General features: G+C 55.3%; 1 protein-coding gene across 2 annotated transcripts in view; it reads left to right on the forward strand.

The window, feature by feature from the left end:
• The window catches only part of SH2D3C (SH2 domain containing 3C), a 259,019-nt gene that overhangs the window by 24,111 nt on the left and 214,816 nt on the right, over positions 1-20,092 (forward strand). Inside the window, exon 1 of one of the 2 annotated variants that reach the window (XM_069236959.1) lies at positions 12,163-12,593. The exons of the other annotated variant lie outside the window; for it this stretch is intronic. Coding sequence (XP_069093060.1) covers positions 12,574-12,593 — 20 coding nt within the window. The 5' untranslated portion in view covers positions 12,163-12,573. Of the gene's footprint in view, positions 1-12,162; positions 12,594-20,092 lie in introns of those variants that run through there. 2 annotated transcript variants of the gene reach the window in all.

A 20,092-nucleotide genomic window follows, 5' to 3' on the forward strand; every position in this document is an offset into this window, starting at 1 on the left:
GGGAGTGCATTGGTATGACACTCTAGAGCCTGAGCCTTGGGAGGCAGTAGGAGCAAATCGGATACTTATCTGAAACCCATGTTCAAGACACAATTATTTCATTTGGTACATATAGGCCCTTATTATGACATTGGCGGTAAAAAACACCTACCACCGCCAAAACACCGTCGCCGCAGCTACCAGCCGTCCGCCATATTATGACCACAGCTGGATTTCCCCCAGAAGAATGGCAGAAATCCGGCTGTGGCCATGCCGGCAGATGGCGGTAAGGTGGCGCTGTTCCACCAGCAGCTCCGCGCCAGTAGACCGCCACTAGCCGTATGATGAGAAATAATACAGCCTGGCGGTGTCCTGCTGGCGGACACTACTGCTGGCAGCTGCACCCTGTCCCTTCTTCTGCCGGAGGACCCCCTGGATCCAGGTAAGTCTGGTTTCCGACAGGGGAGGGGGGTGTTGTGTGTGCTGCACCGTCTGGAAAATATCCACCTGTCCCTTGTAAAACACCTTCAGTTTGGCCAGGGCCTCGAATTTCTTAAAGTCATCTATCAATCCTATAAATTGGAGAAAACCCAAAAGCTAAACTTTTCGTCAGCGTTGAAGTTTTTTGCATTTATGGCTTTGGACAGGATTTGCTCCTTAATCCTGTAGTCCCCAAAGTTAAGCAGTTTAGTACGTGGGTGTCTGGAGTTCATGGAGCGTTTTGCATTGACTCTGCATGCATGCATGATGGGAAAGTCATCTTTACTCCCAGCCTTGTCAGGAAGGATGCATTGATATGTTAAGTCAGAGATCACTTTAGTCACAGATGATGCTGTTTCTGCCTCTTCTGGAATTCCTATGAACCTTAGATTAGATCGTTGGGACCTGTTTTCCTGCTCATCAAGCTTGAGCTGTAGGTCTTCGAGTTCTGCCTGGATTTACAATCTAGCTGTCATTTGAAGATTCTTCGCATCCTTGAGGTCTGATACTGTCTGATCCACTTGGGAGACTCATGTAGATTGGAAGGTTAAGTTAGTATTCAGTGATTCAGCTGCTCATAAGTTTCTTTGCGTGCCTCCTCCTGTGAGATTTTAATTACTCGAAGCTCTTCCAAAACTCGACCAAGCATACCCTCCACTGCATTCGCGTGCTCCGATTCTTTCGCTGGTTCTGAAAGGGCCTGAGTGGGGGGGCTTGTGCTTGTAGATGTTAAGGAAGATAGTCTGGGGGGTTGACAGTGTGTCATAGGATTCAGAGACGTATCCGGGGCTCTCGTTCCATCTTGTATGGTCTCTTTATTCTTATTGTACCTGTGGTCTTTCTCATGCATTGATCCTTTTGCACAGACGCTGCTGGCTGAAAATAGCGGGTACAAAGCTCTGTCCTTGCGCTGCCCTTCTCTGGGATTTGGCATGGCAAATGTTGCCATCCTTGCACCTGGGGGGCCCACTCGGTTCTCGTCGCTGCTCGAGCTCCTCATAACGGGGCTTGTAGTAGGGCTGGCAAGTGGCACAAGAGAATTAACAATTATTTGATTGTTCTGGAAACTGGTCTCGTGGGAGAGGTCACCGACCCTTGAAGCTCCTCGGATTCTCTGAGGGCAATATTTGGCTTATTAGGATTGTGTCTTTGGTTTCTCATGGCTATAGTCAAATTCTTTGATTTTTTAGGAGCTTTCCCTACTGTGAGTGGTTTGGAAATTACCTCGCGCGTCATGCGTTTCATTATATAATCAAAAGGTAATATCCCCAAAACAGGAGGGATGTACAATTCAAGAATCCTCCGTTGCCTAAACTGTCAACGAAATCGTGGTGCAATAGGCGGAGAGGACCGACGAGCTATGAGCGCCCTCTGCAAATGAGCGCAAATGTCAGCGCTGTCCGAGGCAGTATTATTATTCAGACCAGTAACTTCTTGTGCTTCGAGTTTGCCTGAGTACTTAGTCTATTTGATCCAGCCCCGTTCATGCCTCTGCCCCCACACTCGCCCCCTTCCTTTTTTGCTGTGATCTGAGCACGCCACTGGCCGATCCAACCTGCCGGACGGGTCCGTCAATCCCCCTCTGGCCTCGGGTAGAGAAGACTCGTAGTCCTGGCTCCCCAAACGATGCTCATCACCGGTCGCCACTGCCATTGCTCCCCGCATCACGCATCACGCATCCGGCTCTGGGGCTTTGGGTCTAGTCCTGATTTCAGCACCGACTTGGCGCGCCCTTCGCCATCTTGGCGCCTCCCGGAAGGACTCCGTGTAGGAGGCTGGACTGGCTTGTAGTGAGTACCAAGGGGTACTTGCACCTTGCACCGGGCCCAGTTATCCCTTATTAGTGTATAGGGTGTCTAGCAGCTTAGGCTGATAGATAATGGTAGCTTAGCAGAGCAGCTTAGGCTGAACTAGGAGACGTGTGAAGCTACTACAGTACCACCTAGTGTCATATGCACAATATCATAAGAAAACACAATACACAGTTATACTAAAAATAAAGGTACTTTATTTTTATGACAATATGCCAAAGTATCTTAGAGTGTACCCTCAGTGAGAGGATAGGAAATATACACAAGATATATATACACAATAGCAAAAATATGCAGTATAGTCTTAGAAAACAGTGCAAACAATGTATAGTTACAATAGGATGCAATGGGGAAACATAGGGATAGGGGCAACACAAACCATATACTCCAAAAGTGGAATGCGAACCACGAATGGACCCCAAACCTATGTGACCTTGTAGAGGGTCGCTGGGACTATTAGAAAATAGTGAGAGTTAGAAAAATAACCCTCCCCAAGACCCTGAAAAGTGAGTGCAAAGTGCACTAAAGTTCCCCTAAGGACAAAGAAGTCGTGTTAGAGGAATAATGCAGGAAAGACACAAACCAGCAATGCAACAACTGTGGATTTCCAATCTAGGGTACCTGTGGAACAAGGGGACCAAGTCCAAAAGTCACAAGCAAGTCGGAGATGGGCAGATGCCCAGGAAATGCCAGCTGCGGGTGCAAAGAAGCTTCTACTGGACAGAAGAAGCTGAGGTTTCTGCAGGAACGAAAAGGGCTAGAGACTTCCCCTTTGGTGGACGGATCCCTCTCGCCGTGGAGAGTTGTGCAAAAGTGTTTTCCCGCCGAAAGAACGCCAACAAGCCTTGCTAGTTGCAAATCGTGCGGTTAACGTTTTTGGACGCTGCTGAGGCCCAGGAGGGATCAGGAGGTCGCACATTGGACCAGCAAAGAGAGGGGACGTCGAGCAAGACAAGGAGCCCTCTCTGAAGCCGGTAGCACCCGGAGAAGTGCCAGAAACAGGCACTACAAGGATGCGTGAAACGGTGCTCGCCGAAGTTGCACAAAGGAGTCCCACGTCGCCGGAGACCAACTTAGAAAGTCGTGCAATGCAGGTTAGAGTGCTGTGGACCCAGGCTTGGCTGTGCACAAAGGATTTCCGCCGGAAGTGCACAGGGGCCGGAGTAGCTGCAAAGTCGCGGTTCCCAGCAATGCAGCCCAGCGAGGTGAGGCAAGGACTTACCTCCACCAAACTTGGACTGAAGAGTCACTGGACGGTGGGGGTCACTTGGACAGAGTCGCTGGATTCGAGGGACCTCGCTCGTCGTGCTGAGAGGAGACCCAAGGGACCGGTAATGCAGCTTTTTGGTGCCTGCGGTTGCAGGGGGAAGATTCCGTCGACCCACGGGAGATTTCTTCAGAGCTTCTGGTGCAGAGAGGAGGCAGACTACCCCCACAGCATGCACAAGCAGGAAAACAGTCGAGAAGGCGGCAGGATCAGCGTTACAGAGTAGCAGTAGTCGTCTTTGCTACTATGTTGCAGGTTTGCAGGCTTCCAGCGCGGTCAGCAGTCGATTCCTTATCAGAAGGTGAAGAGAGAGATGCAGAGGAACTCGTCTGAGCTCATGCATTCGTTATCTAAAGTTTCCCCAGAGACAGAGACCCTAAATAGCCAGAAAAGAGGGTTTGGCTACCTAGGAGAGAGGATAGGCTAGCAACACCTGAAGGAGCCTATCACAAGGAGTCTCTGACGTCACCTGGTGGCACTGGCCACTCAGAGCAGTCCAGTGTGCCAGCAGCACCTCTGTTTCCAAGATGGCAGAGGTCTGGAGCACACTGGAGGAGCTCTGGACACCTCCCAGGGGAGGTGCAGGTCAGGGGAGTGGTCACTCCCCTTTCCTTTGTCCAGTTTCGCGCCAGAGCAGGGGCTAAGGGGTCCCTGAACCGGTGTAGACTGGCTTATGCAGAATTGGGCACATCTGTGCCCAACAAAGCATTTCCAGAGGCTGGGGGAGGCTACTCCTCCCCTGCCTTCACACCATTTTCCAAAGGGAGAGGGTGTCACACCCTCTCTCAGACGAAGTTCTTTGTTCTGCCATCCTGGGCCAGGCCTGGCTGGACCCCAGGAGGGCAGATGCCTGTCTGAGGGGTTGGCAGCAGCAGCAGCTGCAGTGAAACCCCAGGAAGGGCAGTTTGGCAGTACCAGGGTCTGTGCTACAGACCACTGGGATCATGGAATTGTACCAACAATGCCAGGATGGCATAGAGGGGGCAATTCCATGATCTTAGACATGTTACATGGCCATATTCGGAGTTACCATTGTGAAGCTACATATAGGTAGTGACCTATATGTAGTGCACGCGTGTAATGGTGTCCCCGCACTCACAAAGTTCAGGGAATTGGCTCTGAACAATGTGGGGGCACCTTGGCTAGTGCCAGGGTGCCCTCACACTAAGTAACTTTGCACCTAACCTTTACCAGGTAAAGGTTAGACATATAGGTGACTTATAAGTTACTTAAGTGCAGTGTAAAATGGCTGTGAAATAACGTGGACGTTATTTCACTCAGGCTGCAGGGGCAGGCCTGTGTAAGAATTGTCAGAGCTCCCTATGGGTGGCAAAAGAAATGCTGCAGCCCATAGGGATCTCCTGGAACCCCAATACCCTGGGTACCTCAGTACCATATACTAGGGAATTATAAGGGTGTTCCAGTAAGCCAATGTAAATTGGTAAAAATGGTCACTAGCCTGTTAGTGACAATTTGGAAAGAAATGAGAGAGCATAACCACTGAGGTTCTGATTAGCAGAGCCTCAGTGAGAGAGTTAGTCACTACACAGGTAACACATTCAGGCACACTTATGAGCACTGGGGCCCTGGGTTACCAGGGTCCCAGTGACACATACAACTAAAACAACATATATACAGTGAAAAATGGGGGTAACATGCCAGGCAAGATGGTACTTTCCTACACTCCGCCTCAGTCACGGAGCATAACGGGAGCTCCACGTGACCCCCACAGTGTAGTTCTTGCATTACACACTGAAGAGTAAGGTACTGTGGTCACCCTTGTATGCGGGACTCAGGATCCTGCATCATCAGGTACCTCGCCTCCGTGGTGTGAGGGACTCAGGATACTGTGTCATCAGGTACTGCGCCCACCCTGGTGTGAGGGACTCAGGATACTGTGTCATCAGGTACCTCACCTACCCTGGTGTGAGGGACTCAGGATACTGTGTCCTCAGGTACCTCGCCTCCGTGGTGTGAGGGACTCAGGATACTGTGTCCTCAGGTACCTCGCCTCCGTGGTGTGAGGGACTCAGGATACTGTGTCATCAGGTACCTCGCCTCCGTGGTGTGAGGGACTCAGGATACTGTGTCATCAGGTACCTCGCCTCCCCTGGTGTGAGGGACTCAGGATACTGTGTCCTCAGGTACCACGCCTCCGTGGTGTGAGGGACTCAGGATACTGTGTCATCGGGTACCGTGCCTCCCCTGGTGTGAGGGACTCAGGATACTGTGTCCTCAGGTACCTCGCTTCCGTGGTGTGAGGGACTCAGGATACTGTGTCATCGGGTACCGTGCCTCCCCTGGTGTGAGGGACTCAGGATACTGTGTCATCAGGTACCTCGCCTCCGTGGTGTGAGGGACTCAGGATACTGTGTCATCAGGTACCTCGCCTGCCCTGGTGTGAGGGACTCAGGATACTGTGTCCTCAGGTACCTCGCCTCCGTGGTGTGAGGGACTCAGGATACTGTGTCATCAGGTACCTCGCCTGCCCTGGTGTGAGGGACTCAGGATACTGTGTCCTCAGGTACCTCGCCACCGTGGTGTGAGGGACTCAGGATACTGTATCATCAGGTACCTCGCCTGACCTGGTGTGAGGGACTCAGGATACTGTGTCATCAGGTACCTCACCTGCCCTGGTGTGAGGGACTCAGGATACTGTGTCCTCAGGTACCTCGCCTCCGTGGTGTGAGGGACTCAGGATACTGTGTCATCAGGTACCGCGCCCACCCTGGTGTGAGGGACTCAGGATACTGTGTCATCAGGTACCTCACCTACCCTGGTGTGAGGGACTCAGGATACTGTGTCCTCAGGTACCTCGCCTCCGTGGTGTGAGGGACTCAGGATACTGTGTCATCGGGTACCGCGCCCACCCTGGTGTGAGGGACTCAGGATACTGTGTCATCGGGTGCCCTGCCTCCCCTGGTGTGAGGGACTCAGGATACTGTGTCATCGGGTACCGTGCCTCCCCTGGTGTGAGGGACTCAGGATACTGTGTCCTCAGGTACCTCACCTGCCCTGGTGTGAGGGACTCAGGATACTGTGTCCTCAGGTACCTCGCCTCCGTGGTGTGAGGGACTCAGGATACTGTGTCATCAGGTACCTCGCCTCCGTGGTGTGAGGGACTCAGGATACTGTGTCCTCAGGTACCTCGCCTCCGTGGTGTGAGGGACTCAGGATACTGTGTCATCGGGTACCGTGCCTCCCCTGGTGTGAGGGACTCAGGATACTGTGTCCTCAGGTACCTCGCCTCCGTGGTGTGAGGGACTCAGGATACTGTGTCATCAGGTACCTCGCCTGCCCTGGTGTGAGGGACTCAGGATACTGTGTCCTCAGGTACCTCGCCTCCGTGGTGTGAGGGACTCAGGATACTGTGTCATCAGGTACCTCACCTGCCCTGGTGTGAGGGACTCAGGATACTGTGTCCTCAGGTACCTCGCCTCCGTGGTGTGAGGGACTCAGGATACTGTGTCATCAGGTACCTCGCCTCCGTGGTGTGAGGGACTCAGGATACTGTGTCCTCAGGTACCTCGCCTCCGTGGTGTGAGGGACTCAGGATACTGTGTCATCGGGTACCGTGCCTCCCCTGGTGTGAGGGACTCAGGATACTGTGTCCTCAGGTACCTCGCCTCCGTGGTGTGAGGGACTCAGGATACTGTGTCATCAGGTACCTCGCCTCCATGGTGTGAGGGACTCAGGATACTGTGTCATCAGGTACCTCGCCTCCCCTGGTGTGAGGGACTCAGGATACTGTGTCATCGGGTACCGTGCCTCCGTGGTGTGAGGGACTCAGGATACTGTGTCATCAGGTACCTCGCTTCCCCTGGTGTGAGGGACTCAGGATACTGTGTCATCAGGTACCCTGCCTCCCATAGTGTGAGGGACTCAGGATGCTGTGTCATCGGGTACCGTGCCTCCCCTTGTGTGAGGGACTCAGGATACTGTGTCATCAGGTACTCTGCTTCCCATAGTGTGAGGGACTCAGGATACTGTGTCATCGGGTACCGTGCCTCCCCTGGTGTGAGGGACTCAGGATACTGTGTCATCAGGTACCTCGCCTCCCCTGGTGTGAGGGACTCAGGATACTGTGTCATCGGGTACCGTGCCTCCCCTGGTGTGAGGGACTCAGGATACTGTGTCATCAGGTACCTCGCCTCCCCTGGTGTGAGGGACTCAGGATACTGTGTCTTCGGGTACCCTGCCTCCCATAGTGTGAGGGACTCAGGATACTGTGTCATCAGGTACCCTGCCTCCCATAGTGTGAGGGACTCAGGATACTGTGTCATCGGGTACCGTGCCTCCCCTGGTGTGAGGGACTCAGGATACTGTGTCATCAGGTACCTCGCCTCCCCTGGTGTGAGGGACTCAGGATACTGTGTCATCGGGTACCTCGCCTCCCCTGGTGTGAGGGACTCAGGATACTGTGTCATCAGGTACCTCGCCTCCCCTGGTGTGAGGGACTCAGGATACTGTGTCTTCAGGTACCTCGCCTCCCTGGTGTGAGGGACTCAGGATACTGTGTCTTCGGGTACCCTGCCTCCCATAGTGTCAGGGACTCAGGATACTGTGTCCTCAGGTACCTCGCCTTCGTGGTGTGAGGGACTCAGGATACTGTGTCATCGGGTACCGTGCCTCCCCTGATGTGAGGGAGTCAGGATACTGTGTCATCAGGTACCCTGCCTCCCATAGTGTGAGGGACTCAGGATACTGTGTCATCGGGTACCGTGCCTCCCCTGGTGTGAGGGACTCAGGATACTGTGTCATCAGGTACCTCGCCTCCCCTGGTGTGAGGGACTCAGGATACTGTGTCATCGGGTACCGTGCCTCCCCTGGTGTGAGGGACTCAGGATACTGTGTCATCAGGTACCTCGCCTCCCCTGGTGTGAGGGACTCAGGATACTGTGTCATCAGGTACCTCGCCTCCCTGGTGTGAGGGACTCAGGATACTGTGTCTTCGGGTACCCTGCCTCCCATAGTGTGAGGGACTCAGGATACTGTATCATCAGGTACCCTGCCTGCCATTGTGTGAGGGACTCAGGATACTGTGTCATCAGGTACCTCGCCTCCCTGGTGTGAGGGACTCAGGATACTGTGTCTTCGGGTACCCTGCCTCCCATAGTGTGAGGGACTCAGGATACTGTGTCATCAGGTACCCTGCCTGCCATAGTGTGAGGGACTCAGGATACTGTGTCATCAGGTACCTCACCTACCCTGGTGTGAGGGACTCAGGATACTGTGTCCTCAGGTACCTCGCCTCCGTGGTGTGAGGGACTCAGGATACTGTGTCATCGGGTACCGCGCCCACCCTGGTGTGAGGGACTCAGGATACTGTGTCATCGGGTGCCCTGCCTCCCCTGGTGTGAGGGACTCAGGATACTGTGTCATCGGGTACCGTGCCTCCCCTGGTGTGAGGGACTCAGGATACTGTGTCCTCAGGTACCTCACCTGCCCTGGTGTGAGGGACTCAGGATACTGTGTCCTCAGGTACCTCGCCTCCGTGGTGTGAGGGACTCAGGATACTGTGTCATCAGGTACCTCGCCTCCGTGGTGTGAGGGACTCAGGATACTGTGTCCTCAGGTACCTCGCCTCCGTGGTGTGAGGGACTCAGGATACTGTGTCATCGGGTACCGTGCCTCCCCTGGTGTGAGGGACTCAGGATACTGTGTCCTCAGGTACCTCGCCTCCGTGGTGTGAGGGACTCAGGATACTGTGTCATCAGGTACCTCGCCTGCCCTGGTGTGAGGGACTCAGGATACTGTGTCCTCAGGTACCTCGCCTCCGTGGTGTGAGGGACTCAGGATACTGTGTCATCAGGTACCTCGCCTGCCCTGGTGTGAGGGACTCAGGATACTGTGTCCTCAGGTACCTCGCCTCCATGGTGTGAGGGACTCAGGATACTGTGTCATCAGGTACCTCGCCTCCCCTGGTGTGAGGGACTCAGGATACTGTGTCATCGGGTACCGTGCCTCCGTGGTGTGAGGGACTCAGGATACTGTGTCATCAGGTACCTCGCTTCCCCTGGTGTGAGGGACTCAGGATACTGTGTCATCAGGTACCCTGCCTCCCATAGTGTGAGGGACTCAGGATGCTGTGTCATCGGGTACCGTGCCTCCCCTGGTGTGAGGGACTCAGGATACTGTGTCATCAGGTACCCTGCCTCCCATAGTGTGAGGGACTCAGGATACTGTGTCATCGGGTACCGTGCCTCCCCTGGTGTGAGGGACTCCAGATACTGTGTCATCAGGTACCTCGCCTCCCCTGGTGTGAGGGACTCAGGATACTGTGTCATCGGGTACCGTGCCTCCCCTGGTGTGAGGGACTCAGGATACTGTGTCATCAGGTACCTCGCCTCCCCTGGTGTGAGGGACTCAGGATACTGTGTCTTCGGGTACCCTGCCTCCCATAGTGTGAGGGACTCAGGATACTGTGTCATCAGGTACCCTGCCTCCCATAGTGTGAGGGACTCAGGATACTGTGTCATCGGGTACCGTGCCTCCCCTGGTGTGAGGGACTCAGGATACTGTGTCATCAGGTACCTCGCCTCCCCTGGTGTGAGGGACTCAGGATACTGTGTCATCGGGTACCTCGCCTCCCCTGGTGTGAGGGACTCAGGATACTGTGTCATCAGGTACCTCGCCTCCCCTGGTGTGAGGGACTCAGGATACTGTGTCTTCAGGTACCTCGCCTCCCTGGTGTTAGGGACTCAGGATACTGTGTCTTCGGGTACCCTGCCTCCCATAGTGTCAGGGACTCAGGATACTGTGTCCTCAGGTACCTCGCCTTCGTGGTGTGAGGGACTCAGGATACTGTGTCATCGGGTACCGTGCCTCCCCTGATGTGAGGGAGTCAGGATACTGTGTCATCAGGTACCCTGCCTCCCATAGTGTGAGGGACTCAGGATACTGTGTCATCGGGTACCGTGCCTCCCCTGGTGTGAGGGACTCAGGATACTGTGTCATCAGGTACCTCGCCTCCCCTGGTGTGAGGGACTCAGGATACTGTGTCATCGGGTACCGTGCCTCCCCTGGTGTGAGGGACTCAGGATACTGTGTCATCAGGTACCTCGCCTCCCCTGGTGTGAGGGACTCAGGATACTGTGTCATCAGGTACCTCGCCTCCCTGGTGTGAGGGACTCAGGATACTGTGTCTTCGGGTACCCTGCCTCCCATAGTGTGAGGGACTCAGGATACTGTATCATCAGGTACCCTGCCTGCCATTGTGTGAGGGACTCAGGATACTGTGTCATCAGGTACCTCGCCTCCCTGGTGTGAGGGACTCAGGATACTGTGTCTTCGGGTACCCTGCCTCCCATAGTGTGAGGGACTCAGGATACTGTGTCATCAGGTACCCTGCCTGCCATAGTGTGAGGGACTCAGGATACTGTGTCATCAGGTACCTCGCCTCCCTGGTGTGAGGGACTCAGGATACTGTGTCATCAGGTACCTCGCTTCCCCTGGTGTGAGGGACTCAGGATACTGTGTCTTCAGGTACCTTGCCTCCCTGGTGTGAGGGACTCAGGATACTGTGTCATCAGGTACCGCGCCCACCCTGGTGTGAGGGACTCAGGATACTGTGTCATCAGGTACCTCACCTCCCCTGGTGTGAGGGACTCAGGATACTGTGTCTTCAGGTACCTCGCCTCCCTGGTGTGAGGGACTCAGGATACTGTGTCATCAGGTACCTCGCCTCCCTGGTGTGAGGGACTCAGGATACTGTGTCATCAGGTACCCTGCCTGCCATAGTGTGAGGGACTCAGGATACTGTGTCATCAGGTACCTCACCTCCCCTGGTGTGAGGGACTCAGGATACTGTGTCTTCAGGTATCTCGCCTCCCTGGTGTGAGGGACTCAGGATAGTGTGTCATCAGGTACCTCGCCTCCCCTGGTGTGAGGGACTCAGGATACTGTGTCATCAGGTACCCTGCCTCCTTGGTGTGAGGGATGGTGTTTGCGGGGGGGGGGGGGGGGCTTCTACCATGCACCCTATGCTGACCTGCTCTCCTCGTTTTAATGTTTATGCGAGGAAGGGGGGGGGTTCCCAACTCCTCCACCCCATCAATTTGCTGCGGCAATAGAAGGCAGGGGTTGGTCCTGGGTGTGGGGGTGCCGGGGATGGAGGTCCGGGGGTCAGATGCCTCTGGGCGCTGTTAGTGGTAGTTTATAAACTTCACAGACGCTCCTCCTGCACCGTGAAGAAAGGAGGGGGGGGGGGGGGAGGGGCTAAGCTGGAAGGAAGTCTCAGGGAGGGGGAGAGGGAGGGCCCTGGGGTTGAGGGGAGTCCAGTGAAGGGCAGGGAGGAGCATGAGGTCTAGGAGGGTGGACGGTCAATAAAAGAGGCAAATACAAGCTGAAGAAGAGGGCCGTGGGATTGGTGGAGGGTGGGAGGAGGAGGAGGGTTTGGGATGGAGAGGAGGACGAGGGTTTGGGATGGAGAGGAGGGGGGTAGGGGGGCTTGGGATGGAGAGGAGGGCTTGGGATGAAGAGGAGGGGGGAGTAGGAGGGCTTGGGATGGAGAGGAGGGCTTGGGATGGAGAGGAGGGGGGAGGAGGAGGGCTTGGATGGAGAGGAGGGCTTGGGATGGAGAGGAGGGGGGAGGAGGAGGGCTTGGATGGAGAGGAGGGCTTGGATGGAGAGGAGGGGGGTAGAGGGGCTTGGGATGAAGAGGAGGGGGGAGTAGGAGGGCTTGGGATGGAGAGGAGGGTGGGGACAGAGCACTGATCGGAGGGTCCCTGGGGGTGGGAGGACCATCCAGGAAGGAGGGGAGTGGGGGGTCGGAGTCTAGTGAGGGAGGGCCCGGGGAGGGCGGGGGGTCCCAGGACCAGGAGGGAGGAGAGACCAGACCACAGCAAGTTCATGACTCTCACCGGCCTCCGCAACTTCTGCTCAGCACCGGGGGCAGCAGACTGAGGGGCCGGGGCGATACCTGGGGGCCAGCAGCAGAGACTGAGGGGCCCATACCCGGGGGCCAGCAGCTGTGACTAAGGGGCCCATACCTGGGGGCCAGCTGCAGAGACTGAGGGCCCACAGTTGGAGCCCAGGATGAACACCATGAAGCACAGGTAGGAGGGGGTATGCAGTTTTATCTAGCGCCAACTCGACCCCGAGGCATTGGAGCGCTTTGCATGTTGGTCTGTGCGCTGTGTAGTTTTATCAGTAAAGTCTGTGCGAAGGTAATGGTCAATTCAACTCAAAATGTCTGTAGTGGCGGTGTGTTATCAGTCCATGCGTACTCTGGTCCACACCACCGCCACCCTACTGTACTCTGCAGCGTTTCACACCACAGCACTCTGTGCCACAGCACTCTACTCCACTCTGTGCCACAGCACTCTACACCACTATGTGCCACTGCAGTCTACTCCACTCTGTGCCACAGCACTCTACACCACTCTGTGCCACAGCACTCTACTGCACTCTGTGCCACTGCACTGTACTCCACTTTGTCACTGCACTCTACTCCACTGCACTCTACTCCACTCTGTGCCACTGCACTCGGAGCCACTGCACTCTGTACCACTGCACTCGGAGACACAGCACTCTACTCCTCTCAGTACCACTGCACTCTACTCCACTATGTGCCACTGCACTCGGGCCGCAGCACTCTACTCCACTCTGTGCCACAGCACTCTACACCACTATGTGCAACTGCACTCTGTGCCACTGCACTCTACTCCACTCTGTGCCACTGCACTTGGAGACACAGCACTCTACTCCACTCTGTGCCACAGCACTCTACTCACTATGTGCCACTGCACTCGGGCCACAGCACTATAATCCACTCTGTGCCACAGCACTCTACACCACTATGTGCCACAGCACTCTGTGCCACTGCACTTTACTCCACTCTGTGCCTCTGCACTCGGAGACACAGCACTCTACTCCACTCTGTGCCACAGCACTCTGTGCCACTGCACTCTACTCCACTCTGTGCCACTGCACTCGGAGACACAGCACTCTACTTCTCTCAGTGCCACTGCACTCTACTCCACTCGGAGCCACTGCACTCTACTCCACTATGTGCCACAGCACTCTACTCCACTCTGTGCCACTGCACTCTAATCCACTGTGCCACTGCACCTGGTGCCACTGCACTCTACTCCACTCAGTGCCACATCACTCTACTCCACTTGGTGCCACAGCACTCATAGCCACTGCATTCTACTCCACTCAGTGCCACAGCACTCTACTCCACTTGGTGCCACAGCACTCCGAGCCACTGCACTCTACTCCACTCCGAGCCACTGCACTCTACTCCACTCGGTGCCACAGCACTCTACTGCACTCTGCCACTGCATTCGTAGCCACAGCACTCTACTCCACTCCGAGCCACTGCACTCTACTCCACTCGGTGCCACAGCACTCTACTGCACTCTGCCACTGCACTCAGAGCCACTGCACTCTACTCCACTCGGTGCCACAGCACTCTACTGCACTCTGACACTGCACTCAGAGCCACTGCACTCTACTCCACTCGTGCCACTGCACTCTACTGCACTCTGACACTGCACTCTGAGCCACTGCACTCTACTCCACTCGTGCCACTGCACTGTACTCCACTCTGTGCCACTGCACTCTACTCCACTATGTGCCACTGCACTCTACTCAACTCTGTGCCACTGCACCTGGTGCCACTGCACTCTACTCCACTTGTTGCCACTGCACTCTACTGCACTCTGCCACTGCACTCTACGCCACTCTACTCGAATATAAACCACTCTAACCTGTGTTACTTATTAGTGCAGTTTCATGTCTCAGCCAGGTTTGGAGCTGTGGTATACACATGGGTTGATTTGTTAGTTATTAGTGCAGTTTCATGTCTCAGCCTCGTTTGGACCTGTGGTATAGACATGATTAGGTTGATAGTAATTAGTGCAGTTCATCTCTCAGCCACAGTTGAAACTGTGGTACACACGTGGGTAGGGTGTTAGTAATTAGTGCAGTTTCATCTCTCAGCCACCGTTGAAGCTGTGGTGTACACGTGGGTAAGGTGTTAGTTATTAGTGCAGTTTCATGTCCCAGCCACGTTTGGAGCTGTGGTGTACACATGGTTAGGGTTAGTTATTAATGAAGCTTTATGTCTCCGATCATGTTTTGTGCTGTGGTGTACACGTGGTTAGCGTGTTAGTTATTAGTGCAGTTTCATGGCTCAGCCACGTTTGGAGCTGTGGTGTACACATGGTTAGTGTGTTAGTTATTAGTGCAGTTTCATGTCTCAAACCATGTTTTGTGCTGTGGTGCACACGTGGTGAGGGTGTTAGTTATTCATGCATTTTCATGTCTCAGCCTCGTTTGGAGCTGTGTTGTACACGTGGTGATAGTGTTAGTTATTAGTGCAGTTTCATGTCCCAGACACGTTTGGAGCTGTGGTGTACACGTGGTTAGGTTGTTAGTAATTAGTGCAGTTTCGTCTCTCAGCCACAGTTGGAGCTCTGGTATACACGTGGGTAAGGTGTTGGTTATTAGTGTAGTTTCATGTCTCAGCCTCGTAAGGAGCTGTGGTGTACACGTGGTTAGCGTGTTAGTTATTAGTGCAGTTTCATTTCTCAGCCTCGTTTGGAGCTGTGGTGTACTCATGGTTAGTGTGTTAGTTATTAGTGCAGTTTCATGTCTCAAACCATGTTTTGTGCCTTGGTGTACACGTGGTGAGGGTGTTAGTTATTAGTGCAGTTTCATGTCTCAGCCACGTTTGGAGCTGTGGTGTACACGTAGTTAGGTTGTTAGTAATTAGTGCAGTTCATCTCCCAGCCACAGTTGGAGCTGTGGTGTGCACGTGGGTAAGGTGTTGGTTATTAGTGCAGTTTCATGTCTCAGCCTCGTAAGGAGCTGTGGTGTACACATGGTTAGTGTGTTAGTTATTAGTGCAGTTTCATGTCTCAGAACATGTTTTGTGCTGTGGTATAAACGTGGTTAGGTTGTTAGTAATTAGGGCAGTTTCACGTCTCTGCCTCGCTTAGAGCTGTGGTGTACACATGGTGAGGGTGTTAGTTATTAGTGCAGTTTCATGCCTCAGCCAAGTTTGGAGCTGTGGTGTACACGTGGTTACAGACTTACTGCCAACCAGAGGCCCCATTTCTAACGGTGGTCACGGGGGTTGTGGATTAGAAGTGGGGTCATGGGAGGGGGTGTTGTTTAGAAGTGGTATCATTTGGGGGTGTTGATTAGAAGTGGGGTCATGTGCAGCAGTGTTGATTAGAAGTGGGGTCATGGGGGTTGTGGATTAGAAGTGGGGTCATGGGAGGGGGTGTTGTTTAGAAGTGGTGTCATTTGGGGGTGTTGATTAGAAGTGGGGTCATGTGCAGCAGTGTTGATTAGAAGTGGGGTCATGGGGGTTGTGGATTAGAAGTGGGGTCATGGGAGGGGGTGTTTATCAAAAGTGGTGTCATTTGGGGGTGCTGATTAGAAGTGGGGTCATGTGCAGCAGTGTTGATTAGAAGTGGGGTCATGGGAGGGGGTGTTGTTTAGAAGTGGGTTCATGGTAGAGGTCCTTGGAGGAGGTGTTGACTAGAAGTGGTGTCATAGGGGGGTGTTTCTCAAAAGTGGTGTCATTTGGGGGTATTGATTAGAAGTGGGGTGCTGCGATCAGGTCGAGGTGTTGTCGTTTGATGGCTGTTACTGGTCTGCAGTCACAGATGCTGTCCTGGGCTGCAAGCTTCCCCCATCTCCCACGAACTGTGGTTTCACAGGTTGGCTTCCATCTGTTTCCTAAGGAGTGGGATGTTTGTGTTGTCGGAAGGATGAACGTCATTCTTGGTCTGTGCCCAAGGGAGCTGTCCCAGGTTTCTGTTTCACTTCCTCTTGACTCAGTGAAACTTCTCGTCTTTGTCAGACATGGCCAGCTTTCCATTATCATTTCACAGGACACTGTGCGTGTAGAGGCACCGTGCACATGTGCGTGAGGAGGCTCCGTGCACATGTGCGTGAGGAGGCACCGTGCACATGTGCGTGAGGAGGCACCGTGCACATTTGCGTGAGGAGGCTCCGTGCACAGGTGCGTGAGGAGGCACCCTGCACATGTGCGTGAGGAGGCTCCGTGCACATGTGCGTGAGGAGGCACTGTGCACATGTGCGTGTGGGGGCACCGTGCACATGTGCGTGAGAAGGCACCGTGCAGCGTGCACTTGTGCGTGAGGAGGCACCGTGCACATGTGCGTGAGGAGGCACCCTGCACATGTGCGTGAGGAGGCACTGTGCACATGTGCGTGTGGGGGCACCGTGCACATGTGCGTGTAGAGGCACCGTGCACATGTGCGTGAGGAGGCACCGTGCACATGTGCGTGAGGAGGCACTGTGCACATGTGCGTGAGGAGGCACCGTGAGGAGGCACCCTGCACATGTGCGTGAGGAGGTTCCGTGCACATGTGCGTGTGGAGGCACCGTGCACATGTGCATGAGGAGGTTCCGTGTACTTGTGCGTGAGGAGGCACTGTGCACATGTGCGTGAGGAGGCACCCTGCACATGTGCGTAAGGAGGCTCCGTGCACATGTGCGTGAGGGGGCACTGTGCACATGTGCATGGGGGGGCACCGTGCACATGTGTGTGTGGAGGCACCGTGCACATGTGCGTGTGGAGGTACCGTGCACATGTGCGTGAGGAGGTTCTGTGCACATGTGCGTGAGGAGGCACTGTGCACATGTGCGTGAGGAGGCACTGTGCACATGTGCGTGAGGAGGCATCGTGAGGAGGCACCCTGCACATGTGCGTGAGGAGGCTTCGTGCACTTGTGCGTGTGGAGGCACCGTGCACATGTGCGTGAGGAGGTTCCGTGCACTTGTGCGTGAGGAGGCACCGTGCACATGTGCGTGAGGAGGCACCCTGCACATGTGCGTAAGGAGGCTCCGTGCACATGTGCGTGAGGGGGCACTGTGCACATGTGCGTGTGGGGGCACCGTGCACATGTGCGTGTGGAGGCACCGTGCACATGTGCGTGAGGAGGTTCTGTGCACATGTGCGTGAGGAGGCACTGTGCACATGTGCGTGAGGAGGCACCGTGAGGAGGCACCCTGCACATGTGCGTGAGGAGGCTCCGTGCACCTGTGCGTGAGGAGGCACTGTGCACATGTGCGTGTGGGGGCACCGTGCACTTGTGCGTGAGGAGGCACCGTGCACATGTGCGTGAGGAGGCACCCTGTACATGTGAGTAAGGAGGCTCCGTGCACATGTGCGTGAGGGGGCACTGTGCACATGTGCGTGTGGGGGCACCGTGCACATGTGCGTGTGGAGGCACCGTGCACATGTGCGTGAGGAGGTTCTGTGCACATCTGCGTGAGGAGGCACTGTGCACATGTGCGTGAGGAGGCACCCTGCACATGTGCGTGAGGAGGCTCCGTGCACATGTGCGTGAGGAGGCTCCGTGCACATGTGCGTGAGGAGGCACTGTGCACATGTGCGTGTGGGGGCACCGTGCACATGTGCGTGAGGAGGCACTGTGCACATGTGCGTGAGGAGGCTCCGTGCACATGTGCGTGTGGAAGCACCGTGCACATGTGCGTGAGGAGGTTCCGTGCACATGTGCGTGAGGAGGCACCGTGCACATGTGCGTGAGGAGGCTCCGTGCACATGTGCGTGTGGAAGCACCGTGCACATGTGCGTTAGGAGGTTCTGTGCACATGTGCGTGAGGAGGCACCGTGCACATGTGCGTGAGGAGGCACCGTGCACATGTGCGTGAGGAGGCTCCGTGCACATGTGCGTGAGGAGGCACCGTGCACATGTGCGTGAGGAGGCTCCGTGCACATGTGCGTGTGGAAGCACCGTGCACATGTGCGTGAGGAGGCACCGTGAGGAGGCACCCTACACATGTGCGTGAGGAGGCTTCGTGCACTTGTGCGTGTGGAGGCACCGTGCACATGTGCGTGAGGAGGTTCCGTGCACTTGTGCGTGAGGAGGCACCGTGCACATGTGCGTGAGGAGGCACCCTGCACATGTGCGTAAGGAGGCTCCGTGCACATGTGCGTGAGGGGGCACTGTGCACATGTGCGTGTGGGGGCACCATGCACATGTGCGTGTGGAGGCACCGTGCACATGTGCGTGAGGAGGTTCTGTGCACATGTGCGTGAGGAGGCACTGTGCACATGTGCGTGAGGAGGCACCGTGAGGAGGCACCCTGCACATGTGCGTGAGGAGGCTCCGTGCACATGTGCGTGAGGAGGCACTGTGCACATGTGCGTGTGGGGGCACCGTGCACTTGTGCGTGAGGAGGCACCGTGCACATGTGCGTGAGGAGGCACCCTGTACATGTGCGTAAGGAGGCTCCGTGCACATGTGCGTGAGGGAGCACTGTGCACATGTGCGTGTGGGGGCACCGTGCACATGTGCGTGTGGAGGCACGTGCACATGTGCGTGAGGAGGTTCTGTGCACATCTGCGTGAGGAGGCTCCGTGCACATGTGCGTGAGGAGGCTCCGTGCACATGTGCGTGAGGAGGCACTGTGCACATGTGCGTGTGGGGGCACCGTGCACATGTGCGTGAGGAGGCACTGTGCACATGTGCGTGAGGAGGCTCCGTGCACATGTGCGTGTGGGAGCACCGTGCACATGTGCGTGAGGAGGTTCCGTGCACATGTGCGTGAGGAGGCACCGTGCACATGTGCGTGAGGAGGCTCCGTGCACATGTGCGTGTGGAAGCACCGTGCACATGTGCGTGAGGAGGTTCTGTGCACATGTGCGTGAGGAGGCACCGTGCACATGTGCGTGAGGAGGCACCGTGCACATGTGCGTGAGGAGGCTCCGTGCACATGTGCGTGAGGAGGCACCGTGCACATGTGCGTGAGGAGGCACTGTGCACATGTGCGTGAGGGGGCTCCGTGCACATGTGCGTGTGGAAGCACCGTGCACATGTGCGTGAGGAGGCTCCGTGCACATGTGCGTGTGGAAGCACTGTGCACATGTGTGTGAGGAGGTTCCGTGCACATGCATCCAAAGATGTTTGTTGGGGAGCAACCAGGAGTCGTGTAGCATGTTTTTGGGATTTCATTCTAAATCCCACTCTACTAAATCAGGACTTGGATAGGCCAGAATGAACTTCTTGAGTACAATTACTATGCATAGACCACCTCCTGGAGTGAGCCCTGACTGCTCACTAGTCTAAATACTCAAAGACAAGTTTAGAAAACACCCAACGGTGATGACCAATGGAGTGAAGCAACTTGAAGCCTTCAAAGACAAAGATCACTTTCAGTTTACATCAAATACACAACCGGGCAGTGGACAATGCTCGCAGCTACTCCTACAACTGGTAGTGTGGGGAGGGTGTGCACAGACGGGGGCCTCACTCACTGTGCACTGACAAGGCCTAGAAGGTGGAAGCCCCTCTGCAGGTGCTCCGTTCCCTTCTGGAGGGCGCCTCGCCCGGCAGCTGGGAAGGACGCTTCCCATGAGGCTCAGGGTGGGCACTGATTTGCATAAGGCGGTCCTCTAGACTAGCAGTGGGTTGGAGGCTACCCTAAGTGATTGCCCTTGGTTCAGATTGTTTGTGGAGACTCCTCACATCAGTGTTTGTGTTTGAAATGTCAGTATCCTCCCTGCAGACTGTCCAGCACCCGCCCACTGCCACAGCGCCTAAAC

The sequence above is a fragment of the Pleurodeles waltl genome, chromosome 6, assembly GCF_031143425.1.
Source record: "Pleurodeles waltl isolate 20211129_DDA chromosome 6, aPleWal1.hap1.20221129, whole genome shotgun sequence".
Classification (NCBI taxonomy): Eukaryota; Metazoa; Chordata; class Amphibia; order Caudata; family Salamandridae; genus Pleurodeles; species Pleurodeles waltl.